The sequence below is a fragment of the Cryptosporidium sp. chipmunk genotype I genome, assembly GCF_004936735.1.
Source record: "Cryptosporidium sp. chipmunk genotype I strain 37763 chromosome Unknown contig_35, whole genome shotgun sequence".
NCBI lineage: Eukaryota > Apicomplexa > Conoidasida > Eucoccidiorida > Cryptosporidiidae > Cryptosporidium > Cryptosporidium sp. chipmunk genotype I.
In genome coordinates, this window is record NW_027125617.1 from 28,620 (window position 1) to 41,626 (window position 13,007).

A 13,007-nucleotide genomic window follows, 5' to 3' on the forward strand; every position below is an offset into this window, starting at 1 on the left:
GCATTAATGCTAAAAGTGAAGATACTATGTTTATGTAGATTGGTTGAGATATTAAAAGTATAAATTGTGTTCAGACTGGGGATTTATACTCTGGGATGGCTTTTCCTGATCATGAAAGTGTTCTGGTGCGCCTGTAATGTTAGAGGTAAATGTAGCATTCATGTTGACGTTATTATTGAACCTTATAGTAGAGGAGGGGGTAGCCATTGTTTGAGCTACCAATTCTGCATTGTTACCATCAATGCTCGAATTAAAAGTTATGGTTGTCATGTTATTTGTATTAATATTAGTAATAGTAGTTGTTGCCGTTGTATTAATTGGAGCTCCAAAATTCGCTACTGAAGAACTAGTTTTTGAATGGTTAAGGACAGGTGCAACCACCTTTCGATTAATAGGTTGAGCTGATGGTTTTGATTTGATTAAAGGAAGGGGAACATCACTTGCCATCAGTTCTTCAGCTGTGACTCCGTGTTGTTTAAGTTGACGAGTCAGACTTCTTAAAGTCTTTCTTCGGTGATCCATTACTGCCGGAGGATAAATAATAAATTCTGCAAGCCTTCTTCTAAAGCAATCATGCCTGTGCTGCTTAATGCAAAAAGACCTAATTATGGGAGCACCAGTAGGCAATGGTGAGGCCGGAGGTGGTTTTCCGTTTGATTGAAGTTGAGAAACACTTCCTGACACAATCATTTGACCATCATGTGGTTCAGAGTCGTTGTTATAGTCTGTCATAAGACTCATGGCCAGTTTTGACGAGCTGCCAATAACCCTTAAGCAGTTCAAAGCACTTTCCTTAAGTTCAGCATCTGTTAGCCTGGAGAAAGGAATTGATGGACTTCTATTTGGAGGAGGTCTCTTCTTTAAAACTACTCCTGAAGCAACCAGCTCTTTCTTATAGATTTCTCTCTGTTTTCTCGCCTCTTTGATTGCATCCTCCAAAGAAGGAACTTCTGTGACTTCCCCTGATGATCTTGTTCTTTTTAAACCTGTAGTTTTTAAAGGAGCGCCAGAAGATGAATAAGGAGCTGCTGGGTTACATTGCGAAGCGGAGTTCTGTTGAGTCTTTTTCGGTGATCTATAGCTGCCTGAAAGATATGAATCTCCTTGAGAAAGTAAAGGTTTCAATAGAACTCCACTTTTGGAGTTATCCTTGAATTTGTTTATTGTTCCGTTTCTTATCTTAACAGACTCCTGTAGAATCCCTCTTAAGTGATAATCCCAGTAAATCCGTAAAGCATTGACATTTCCTATCATAATAGGAGAGAAAATAGGGTTTTCTTTACTCATTATATCCAATTGTGTGCTGAAAAGCTGTCTTTTTAGTCTCTCAGAGTAGGCAAGATCTTCCAAAATCTTGCCTACAATCTTCAAAGATGACAAAGTTGAATGCAACAACTTCCCCCCAGGATTCAGCCTTCCCATCTGTTTCCCATGCTCTGGGCAAAAGACTTTTTGAGAAAAGTAGTTCTCACTTGCTTCCGGACCTCTTATTGAACTAGCATCCAAACTTGGGGGCTGGCAATTCGGAGAAACATACAATAAATTAGAGGATCCTACATTGGATTGGCCTCCAAACGACGCATGACCTCCAGAAATTGTACTCTCTGGAAGCCTATTATTCTGTCTCAACTCTTCTATTTCAGCAACTGTTTCCATATAACACCCATATAGCTTCATACAGAGAGGATGAGCTGTTCTTGTACATCCAGGATGATTACAAGCCAGATTTACTCCATAACTGCTTTTACAAATACAACAATATACGCTTGGGACCTCTAATGTGTCTTGATCTGAAAACTGTTCCAAAATAAACTGCTCCTCGTTTCTTATATCTCTAAAAGGTAACTGCTGAACATAACCTTCAATGCCTCCAAATCTTCTCACAAAGTTTCCTTTATTCTTACTTAAAACCCCATCCCTTTGCAGCTTGACCAAAGATGTCATTCCTAAGTAGTTTGCTGCTCCATAAGCTTGTCCAGATGTAAGTCTATAGATTCCTGGAGTATATAGTGCACAGGTAATGTGCACAAACTGAGTTCTTTCTCCAGGCCTTCCACTAAGATTCTGAGGTATTCCTTGGGCTTCTATAAGTGCTCCTCCCCGTCTTGGACAGAGAATACAAGATGTATTTTCAGGTCTAACTCCTTTAATACAAGCCTGGCATACAAAGCCATCAATGCTTTCCATTTTCTCTCCCAAACCATAGCAACTCCAGTGGACGGTCAATCCGCAGCATTTGCATCTTATCAATATATTGGAGGCGAGGATTCCTTTCTCCTCATATTCCCCCTCAAATACCGTCTTCTCTGGTAAAATGATGCTAAAGTTGGAGTCAGGACATTCTTCACCAGTGTTTGGTATCCGTGTTATGCCATTATTGGCGTCCAAAGAAACTTCTCTTTTGCAAGGAAAGTCTGTCGAGTCATACTTAAGACATACACTGCAAATGTCTCTGTCATATTTGTCAGGGTTTAGGGCGTTGCAGTAGTGCACTTGGTTCTGTTTGAAAATCTCACATGAACTCTTTTTTGTCACGCTTGGACTTGTAACATCCCATGACTTGGATCTGGAAATAGATCTAGTTCTGGACCGTTGAATGACTCCAATCTGGGAGCTTCTGCTAGACTTCTGATTATATTTGCTACTAAATAGGTCAGGAAACATATCTCTATTAATATATCTCTTCTTACGTAGATTCACCTCCTCAGCAAGCTCTCTGTTTATATTACCCTTGTTTCTGATATGAGACAAGCAGAAACATCGGATATTAACAAGTTGTAGAGCCTCATCCTGGACGTTCCTCCAGCCTTGAATGTATCCAACCAAAGTTTCTCCTCTGGAATAACATGGATCGCAATCCACCTCAACCTGAACTCCATTAAGCCAGCCACAAATTGCGTGAAAAAATTGTCCACAGTTCTCATGATCACATCCAACAAGTCCGAAAGTATTGTCATTTCTACAAAAAACGCATCTTGGTGAGCCGTTGTTCAGATTTCCGTTATCTAAAGACGGGATGAGCTGGGGCCCAACAAAACTGTTTTCAAGAGACTGTTGGGACAAAGATAGATTCTTATCAGGGCTTAAATTCCTCCTATCATCCTCGAGAACGCCAGACTCTGGGGTAATTGTCTCAAGTTTTAATAACTTACCTGCATCTGTGGGGTTTGACAACATTGAAGAAGTGGATCTTTGTCCAAAGTCAGGAACTTCTGAAACTCCTGCTCCTGGAATGTCCAAATTGGAACTGAATGTTTCAGTCTTGCCGAGACTAAGAACATGACGTGAATTGTTTTCCCTCCCTATCCTTTTGTTAGTCCAACTCCTTTTAACCCTTTCAACGTTCCAGTTACTTAAATTCTTCCAATCTTCACATGTAACCAAAGGCAAATGCCAGATTGCACAAACAAGGTGGACCCAAACTCCATCCTTATTTGTTCTTTTCATTGCTCCTCCTGAATGAGAGCATAAAACACAGGAGATACTTCCTGGATTAAAGGCTATAAGGTACTGAGTGCCTAGAAATTTCTTCTCAAATTCACATCGATCACAAAGCCAACCATAAAAGTCAAGAAGCTCGTTGAGTGGAATATTAACTCCATAACAAGCTACATGGGAAACTACTCCACATCTAACACACTCAACAAACGGTTTTAAGGTATCAGTTTCCCAGTTAAAACAGACTGAACATACGTTTGTTAAATGCATATTCTTCTCTTTGGAGTCCAATAAAGCATCAAATTTGGAGAGTTTAGTCTTCTTATCCTCTCTGGGTTTTGTATCTAGAACTTGATCTTTAGCTGACTCCATCTTTTTAGATGCATCAGCTTGTCTCAGAAATGCCGGGTATAAGTCTTTGTATCCATTAACCAAGAAAAACTTCAGTTTGTTCCAAGAGTTAACAATTTGGTATCTTTGTACTACATTCATCCAAATAAAAGGAATGTCAGTAATTCTAACGTTATTCTCATTTTCATATATAATTCTGTTTTGGATCTTCAGTCTGAGGTTAGCAATAGAGTCAACAATTTCATTGTATATAGGAAGAAATCTTTCCAAATTTGCTTCAACAAAGTTGAAATCTTTGTGATCAACAAAGTCATTCATCATATATGGATGAATAAGAAGGGTATCAAATTCTTGTTTAAAGTCCTCTTGAGCAATAGAATCAAAGTCTTCCAGGCTCTTCTTATCTTCTATAGGAACTTGAGCATTAATGTTAAATCTATGCTTATCTTTAACTTCCCTAGTAAGTTTGATGGGCTTAGATGGATCTAACCAATTCAATCCTCCTAATTCAACACAGCTGGGGGCATCTATGTAGCTCAAGCCGTTTTTGTGAAGGAAGACGAAGACCTTTTGGTCAGAATCTGTTGAGATGCAGGGGCTAATATATGGCAGGACGAAGTCAACCCACCAGTAAATTGGATCATAACTTCTATACGTTCCCCATAGATCTTCCCTATAAAAGGGAGCCTCCATTGCAGCTTGAGTCTGGAAAGACGGACTTGATCCTGTTATTGTTCCTATTGCTGGATTTGAAACGTTTTTGTTACCACTAGTATTGATATTGGTGTTGGTGGTGTCAATAGAATCTGATTCAGAGAGATTTTGTACTTTGTTGAACTCACTGATCAGATTTCCGAGTTCAATTGGACTATCATAACTGGATCGTCCGTTTAAATACGTTTTATTGTTCTCCTCTTCCTGAATAGTATGCTGAGCTTTTGTCTGATCAGATAAATTCAGGTTAACCAAGGAATTAAGTTCATTCAAGTTACTGGATATTCTCTCGAATATGTTGATTGTGTACAAATCTTGTTTGTCGTTGATTTTAGCGGGAGTAAAGAATACCTTTTTGTGGCTTTGATCGTAGTTAAAAAAGACATCATGGAGATATCTTTCAATATACTTGAACTGATAATAAGACAAGTTAAGTGTTTGGAGAATTTCCCATCTAATGTTAAAGTTATCGAGTATATCAGGAACTTGAGGTTTTTGGCTCTGAATTTCGGTTGCAGAAAGATGACAAAAAGCGTGTGGTTCTTGATCTGGTTGCATAAGAGTATCGCTGTTTGTTGAATGTATTTCTGGAAAGGCTTTTAGGGGGAATAGATGGTGATCACGGGTAACGGAACCTTCAAAGTTATAACTTTCGGAAATCCCAAGTTCAAATGGAGACTTTGGCTCCAAAGCCACTAGGGAAAGCGACCTAGGAAGTTTAAACAGAAGAAAATAGGGCTTCTGAATCTCCTGAGGCATTTTGGAAGTATTTCCCCCTCTACTCTTGAGGATTGACTTAGAAACAAGGTCAACAATAGCATCCAAACTACAACTTTTAATATATATTGGCGGCAGTGAAAGACTTGCCTTGCTTACGTAGGGAGTAGCCCTCCCTATCTTTCCCCAGGGAGGGTCTGTAAAAAGAGTCTGCTCAAGGGTAGTTAACTCTTGGATGATTGGCTTTCTTTGTACTGGGTTTGTCGGTATAGTCTTTAAAATAATATCCTTCCTTGTTCCCATTGGAATCTTTCTGAAGAAGGAGTCAAACCTGCTCCAACCTATTTTGGCCATTCTTGAAGTTCCTCCTGCAGAGCTTGGAGTACTCGCGGAGTTCTCATTAATTAATGTTACTGAGGTTATATCCATATCCAATTCACTCACAGAATACGTATCTTTTCCTATTTTGGCATCAAAGTTTCGTCCTTGGGGGCCAATCTTTTCGCCATCCTTACCAACTGAGATTGTTCCGATTTTGTATTTTGACTTACTCTTATGGCGACCTCTCTTTGATTTACGCAAAACCTTCTTATTCTTTCGTTTCATTGAAGAATAAGGATCATCCTGAGCAATTTTGTCCACCACACTCTTTGAACCACTGGTGACAGCAGCTGTTAGAATTTCTTCAATATTGGAAGAACTCCCATCCACCTGAATATGAGGCTGGTTGGCCTCAGTGTCATCAGTGACATACTCGCTTTCCGTGTTCAGATTAGCATTAGAATTCTCAAAAACCACCTTCTCTGCACCCTTCCTCATAGATCTAGTCACCCTTCGCTCTTCAGAATCGTTATCTTTATGCATGATTTCCGAACCACCTGTTTCCTTCTCCAAGCTTAAAGCTGGCATTCCAGATTTACTGTTTCTGCTAGGCTTTTGATCCCTGGTTTTCATTTTGAAACCTTTTAAGTAGCCTCAAACTGAACCTTTAGTTATTATTTTGCCAATTTAACATATATTTAGGGTAACTTTTCCATATTATCTGCCAATTTCTTTATATATATTAGAATCTAGTTTCTTTCAAAATACAAAGGTTCAGCTTTCTTATAGTATTCCTCGCAAACCTTTAGGCTTGACTAATACTTCAATCTTTTATATTAAAAGAAAGCTAATATTCTTAAAATCCGCCGATTTTTTACGTAAAATTCCGATATTTATCCTAATTTTTTTTCCTAAATTTCTCTTTTTTTTTTTTCAATTTTTCCTTCCTGACTAATATATTCCCGGTTACCGGGTATTTTAATTATATAATTAATTAATTTATATATCATGTCATAAAGTTTTGGCGGCAAAACACGTGAATAATAAAAAAAAAATCTAAAAAAGCCAGGCCAAAATCTTTCGAGGTTTGTAATTTAAAAAAATTCTGCAGAAATTTTATCCGTGAAAGGAGCATTGAATTCTAGTGAAGATAGATTCACATGACTGAGAGTTCGGTAGGGATTTCTGGATCCCTGGGGAGCTTAAAGGAGGAAATTCTTGTGGTTGGAGGTAAGTTGACTTTGACGTGTATTTAGATTTAATCTAACTTGATGGCAATAAATTGATATTCAAGGGACTTATGACGGCGGAATAGTTGGTATAAGTCTGAATCCTTATTTTGGTACGGAGAAGATGATGAAGAGAAGGGTGGTGGAAGGTACAGAGGAGGCTGTAGAGGATGATGTAAATGAGGAAGTAAATAAGGAAAATAATAGTGGTGTTAACGGGATTTTTAAAATGGTTTTTGCCTTTAAGGCCCACATTGTAAGTTAGATTTTCGCTGCTTTTTTCATTTTTACTAGTGTTTTCTCTCTTGTTGAATGATTACCACCATTTATTTATTACACTACCGTAGGCTAGTATTAAAGACATGGACTCCAGGGGAAATCTACTTGTTACCGCGAGTACAGATGAGACAATGAGGATTTACAATTTGAAAACCAGATGCGATAGTGGATTGCTTACTAAACACCAAGGAAGCGTGACTTATGTATGCTTATCTTGGAACTCTAAATACTTAATTTCGTGTGGAGAGGACAAAGTTGTATGTATTTGGAGATGTTCAAATTGGGATCCAGTTAAAAGCTTTGATGATATTCACGATTGTACTCCAATTTCAGCAGATTTTCATCCTTCAATGAAGCTTGCCTTAACTCTAGATATCGAGGGAAATATATGCATAATAAATCTAATGCAAGGGAGTTTAGCAGCCAAATTTACTGTACCAGGGCTGGATAAGAAGGATCGATTTTCAAACAGAAGGTATGGACTTTTCACCTTAATAAAGTTTAATATGTTGGGAAGTTATTATGCTGTACTTTCTCAAAGGGAGCTTGTGGTTTCGAATATAACAGATGAGGAGGATTGGTATTTAAGTTATTCTACTACTGATCTTGGACTTGGGCCTGTTCAAATTACTTCTTTCTGTTGGATTAATAACCAAATATTTTTGGTTGGTTTTTCTAACGGTCAGTTAAGAATGTTTAAAATTACCAGGCAAAAACTTATAAACTTGGAAATTACCTTTACCGTTTCAAAAACAACTTCTGAAAAGATCAAGAATCCACATCTTGGGAACAGAATCAAAGGAATTTGTACTATTGGTTACAACCATCTCAAAGATGAAAGCTTTGATGATTTTAAGACTTGTGGAAAGCTAGTAACTTGTGATTCTTCCGGTATTTTTGTTCTTTTTAATTTTAGATTAGGACTCAATCAGGAAATTGGCAATATTTATTGTGAATTAGAAATCATGGACGTACTTGATTCGGATAATAGAATAACTTGTATGGCAATTGAAGATAGAAACCCAATAGATCCTTTGTCTTTAACTCACCAGGACAATCCAGATTCTACGGATGATAAAAACTGCTTGCATACTGCTCCAGCCAAAGGTAACAAAAAACTCAAGGTTATTAAGAAGGGTAGGCTGAATGATTCAAAAAAGAAGGACAACCTAAAACACTAGAGTAAAACATGGTGGCTTGATTACTTGAATTGAAATCTAATCTATATTATAGTATAGTATAACTTGAAATTTAATTAGTTTTTTTTTTTAACTCGAATGTATTTAGAGATGCAAATCTGTTTCTCTTTGCTTTTATTTCTTGCTAAGATTCTGGATACTTAGGAAGCTGACAAATTGGACTGTTGGTCCTGCTTACTAAATTTGGATTTTTCCCTATGTGAATTATATTGGTGTAATGCTAACGTCAATGAAGCAAGAACAATGAAAGAAGAGGAGTTAAAAGTAATGTACTTCTCCGGAACCAGGGTTTTCCAAAGCTTTTCTTGCATCCTGGCGTGATCTGCTATTTTGTCACCATTAATTTCAAATTTTTTGCTCAAATTCAATTTAGAGTTTTTGAAATACTTGAAAATATGAAGAAATTGCTTTGAGTTGTTCGTGAGAAATGACTTCCTTACAAATGAACCACCTCGACTGAATAAAGATCCATGGGATGTAGGAAACATCATTTTAAATTTAATGAATTAAAGTTTTTATTGTACATGGAATTATTTTTAGACTGGGCGCCAAAATTTTGAATAAATTTAAATGCATTAAGGTAAATTAAAATAAGAATTGCAAGTTAAGGAAAAAAAAAATTAAAAAAGTATGTCGAGTTGAATCTAAGAGAACTCAAGAGTAATGCATTAAGAAGAAATGAGAAACGATTATTAAAGTATTTGACTTAGAATATAAAAGGTTTGCTAAATTATAGTAACTGTCTTGTGTTAAAATAGCCTTAAAAAGGCTTAATACATAGTTTGTGTGTGTTACGTGTGTATTAATGAATATATTTATATATATAATTTTATCTTAGGAAGTTATTAGATTGACCACTTACCTCCTAGTTTTGTTCTTGTTTCATTAATTTAGTAATTATTCTAGGAGTTTTAAAGAGGCGAAAACCATTAGAAACTGGCATTAAGGGATAGATATCTTCAAAGAAGTAGTAGGTATGACCTACAATAATCCCCATTAAGTTATCCCAAGGCCTCCATCCAATAACTAAACCCATACCCATTAATACCCATGGCAAATAAGGAGCTCTTACGGTGAATATGAAAACCGACATTCTAGCAGAGGGGTTTCTCCTTCCCCAAATATAAGTCATTACGTTAATAACTGCACCACTAAAAAGATATCCAGCTCCAAAGAAATATGAAAGCAAAAGAAGCATCCAAGAACATGTGATTAACATCCACAGAAAGTCTGCTGGCCTACTGTGGAAAACTACATCCTCCAAAGACGCACAGTAATAGAGAAGCACATAAGCATTCCAAAAAAAGTGTAGACTGAATGTTCCAAAGAAGAAAAAACAAGTTGCTAGTCTCCATATTTGGTATTCGTTGATCACAAGTAACCAATTTAAATACAAATTAAAAGGTGAAATGATATCTAGAGTACATAATACCATCAGTAAGGTTGAGATAGCGAAGTAGACCTTCGTTACTGGTGGAATGTTATTCACCATCAACATTTTTTCTTCTTCTTGCTATTTTCCAAGCTAAATTTTTCTGTAATTCTCACATTATTGCTTAATTGGATATATACCACTAGGCGCCACAAATTTGGCGCTCGAGGTAACCAGTTACATGCAGAATAATAAATTATTTCTGGACAGGGGAAGCGATGAAAAGACAGTAGAAGGGTAAATGAACTTTTGTAAGGGGAGAGAACAGGAGATGGACGAGGTGGTAGAAGGGATAGTGAATAATATGCCAAAAGGTTGGTTATAAAAGCGAGCCGACACGATATTAACTTCTTTTTGGTATGGGTTTATATACCTAATTAAGGGGAGAATTAGGAATTAGACGATTTGGGGTTCAGGGGTTTAAGCTTAGATAAATATAAAAAAATGATAGACTTAGCAGAAAAAAAATTTAATAGGCTATTCTTATATGTTAAAAAGGATAAAATAAATAGGTTGTATTATGCAAGAGAATTACCTGGCACGAGGAGCAAATATTGGGACAATAGCATCAACTTGGTCTTTTCTGTTCATGAGGATCATTTCGGCAATCCAAGTAAGGTTCCTAATTTCTTGTTCCTTAAGCTTGGCCCAAGCATAGAATACACCATAATTCATCTGCTGATCAAATACAAGCTCACACATTGAGACAGTCTCAGCATATAATAAATCCTCTAAACTCTTAAATTGTCTGTCAGCAAGATTCTTGTGACTTGAGGATTTCTTCCTTTCATTGGATTCGTCCTTGTCATCAGAAAGTCCAAAGTCATTAGCATTGTCATTTACATAGAATGCTTTGCATTGGTCATAGAGAGCGCTGTACTTTGAATATGGCTCCAAAGCAGCTCTTACACGAGTATCATTCCAAGCCTTTCTAATTTGTTCTGTGCCTTCTGGATATAAATAACCAAAGCTTGGATATAATGTAGAAGCACTTGAAAAGTTAAAATTGAGTGAGTTTAAGGTAATTGCAAGAAGTCTAAAATCTGCCTCACATTTTAAGACATGACTCATAACTTCAGCGGATGTAGGATTCAAGGTCTGGCAGAATCTATAAAAGTCCTCAAGCCAAGATTTTTTCAGAGAGCTTCTGAGAATCTCCAAGTCCATTTCCTTGACAATTGAGGTAACATCCTCATTTTCACCACTAAAAGATGTCAAAAACTCATCAAAGTATGGTCCAATTGGGGTCTCAATGAGAATTGACTTGTAAAGTTCATCAAAAGATGAAGATAAATCTAAGGCAACAAACGCCCTTATCTCTGGAAAATATCCCAATGGGTCTAAACGAGCAAGAAGCTCCTCCGCTGGTTTCTTATTCATAGCTCCTTGGATCAAATTTACCACATTATCAATCATCTTCTCATAAGTAATGTAGTTCAGAAACTTTCCTAATGGTTCATAGGCCTGAGATTGTAACATCCTAAATTCATGAGCAAATTTCTCGCGACACTTTTGAGTTATTACATTTACTGACAAGGGAAATGGTTCATCTTGCATAAATGTACCATAGTCTGTCTCTTCTAACGCTGTTCTCATGTCTTCCAAAGTTTCAGCTTGGCCAATCAGGTGGTATTCATCCATTGTTACAAACCCCGATCGATATCCTCGAACCATTGCCTCTAAATACCCATCCTTCAAGTTAAATGTCAAAAGTTCCATTTGAATTTTTGTACTCAATAATAGAACTCCTTTTTCACAGCTTTTTTTCTTATTTACTATTATTTCACTTTTTTTTCTTTAACATATTCGCCTCTTCCGCATTAATTTAGCGGCCACTTTAGCGCCATCTATGTTTTGGCGGGAATGGGCTTGAATTCCATTTATTTATAAACAGGTGCAGAATTAATAAGCGCATGAAAGAGGAAAAGTAATTTCATAAGATTTTCTTTTTTTTTTTTTTTTAAAAAAAAATAAAATAAATAAAACCAACAAAACTAAAAACTTTAACTGCATCAGATACATCACATTCTTTTATTTGATTTTGGTGATAGAAGTTCTTGTTTCTTTTCGACTCGATTCAGTATTCTTTTTTTTTAAACTAGATTTATGCAACTTTAAAATACTACATGCAATTCTCTTAATTTAAATTTTTGAAGGATTAAAAACCTGTGCTTTAATCGCAATGATAAAGAAGTGAGAAGTTAAAGGAGGAGTAACGGATGTGGGAATTATAATATAAAAGCAGAAAATGATAGAGCAAAGTAGAAATAATGGACATTCTAAACTAGTACTTAAATAAGGAAATCACTTTATTTGGTCATTTTGTTGGATATTCTTATCTTCGTAGAAATTCGAATAGTTCCTATTACTCAATAAACTATATTTTACTTATGGTATTCTACATGATTTTTGGATTAATAATCATATCTCTATTTACATAAAGATCTTTGTTTTTCGTCTATTTTTCTATCCTTTAAATTCCTATATACTAAAGTAACCGGGCAATATTTAGGCGCCAACATTTTATAAGGTCGGGGTAATTAATAGAAGATTAAGTTACCAAAAAAAAGGTTGGGAAAAATTGGGATATTTGGGAATTGTGCAAATGCTTGGGTGGATCTCTGTCAGTTTAGTTATTTGTTGAATTAATGGAGGCAGGGTTGAAGGCACAAAGCGAGGTATCGCCTCGTTCGGATGCGAGTCCAAATAATTTAATGAAATTATCTGCAAAGAAGAATGTCCACGTATTCTTTGATATTTCTATTGGAGGAACCCCAACAGGAAGGGTGGTGTTTGAGTTGTTTACGGAGATTGCTCCTTTGACATCAGAGAATTTTAGAGCCCTTTGTACTGGCGAGAAGGGTAAGAGCCCGAGTGGAGTGGATCTGCATTACAAGGGATGCAAATTTCACAGAATTATTCCAGAATTTATGTGCCAGGGAGGCGATATTTCTTCAGGTAATGGCACAGGAGGAGAATCAATTTATGGGCCCACTTTTGATGATGAGAATTTCGTACTAAAGCATAATTCTGCGGGATTATTGTCTATGGCTAATTCTGGTCCAAATACAAATTCTTCCCAGTTCTTTATCACCACCATTCCATGTCCTTGGCTGGATGGAAGACATGTTGTTTTTGGTAAGGTAAGTTGAATGATTGTGGGGAATTTGTTTTAAACCCAGACGTGTTCCAGTTCTTTATGTTCATTTTTTTTTTTAAAAATGAATCTAATTAAAGATTTGGGTCTAAGATGGGTAATACTAAGCTCCAGTATTTTTGTCTGGTTTTAGTTTATTCAAAGTTAGGCTAAGATCCTATAATACTGGT

General features: G+C 36.5%; 6 protein-coding genes across 6 annotated transcripts; 2 read left to right on the plus strand and 4 right to left on the minus strand.

The window, feature by feature from the left end:
* Nucleotides 1–51: 51 nt before the first annotated feature.
* On the minus strand, nt 52–6,174 carry ELE39_002921 (PHD-finger domain-containing; the record flags this gene model as incomplete). Its single annotated transcript, XM_067346025.1, has 1 exon — nt 52–6,174. The coding sequence occupies one exon, from the start codon at nt 6,172–6,174 to the stop codon at nt 52–54; it is 6,123 nt and encodes a 2,040-aa protein (XP_067199918.1).
* A 958-nt stretch (nt 6,175–7,132) lies between these two features.
* Nucleotides 7,133–8,230, plus strand: ELE39_002922 (WD repeat; the record flags this gene model as incomplete). Its single annotated transcript, XM_067346026.1, has 1 exon — nt 7,133–8,230. One exon carries the CDS (start codon nt 7,133–7,135, stop codon nt 8,228–8,230), a length of 1,098 nt encoding a protein of 365 aa, XP_067199919.1.
* A 158-nt stretch (nt 8,231–8,388) lies between these two features.
* On the minus strand, nt 8,389–8,739 carry ELE39_002923 (uncharacterized protein; the record flags this gene model as incomplete). Its single annotated transcript, XM_067346027.1, has 1 exon — nt 8,389–8,739. One exon carries the CDS (start codon nt 8,737–8,739, stop codon nt 8,389–8,391), a length of 351 nt encoding a protein of 116 aa, XP_067199920.1.
* A 374-nt stretch (nt 8,740–9,113) lies between these two features.
* ELE39_002924 (Der1-like family) lies at nt 9,114–9,746 on the minus strand (the record flags this gene model as incomplete). Its single annotated transcript, XM_067346028.1, has 1 exon — nt 9,114–9,746. One exon carries the CDS (start codon nt 9,744–9,746, stop codon nt 9,114–9,116), a length of 633 nt encoding a protein of 210 aa, XP_067199921.1.
* A 465-nt stretch (nt 9,747–10,211) lies between these two features.
* Nucleotides 10,212–11,399, minus strand: ELE39_002925 (vacuolar ATP synthase subunit d; the record flags this gene model as incomplete). The annotated part of the gene is made up of 1 exon (XM_067346029.1): nt 10,212–11,399. One exon carries the CDS (start codon nt 11,397–11,399, stop codon nt 10,212–10,214), a length of 1,188 nt encoding a protein of 395 aa, XP_067199922.1.
* A 929-nt stretch (nt 11,400–12,328) lies between these two features.
* On the plus strand, nt 12,329–12,832 carry ELE39_002926 (peptidyl-prolyl cis-trans isomerase; the record flags this gene model as incomplete). Its single annotated transcript, XM_067346030.1, has 1 exon — nt 12,329–12,832. One exon carries the CDS (start codon nt 12,329–12,331, stop codon nt 12,830–12,832), a length of 504 nt encoding a protein of 167 aa, XP_067199923.1.
* Nucleotides 12,833–13,007: the final 175 nt, after the last annotated feature.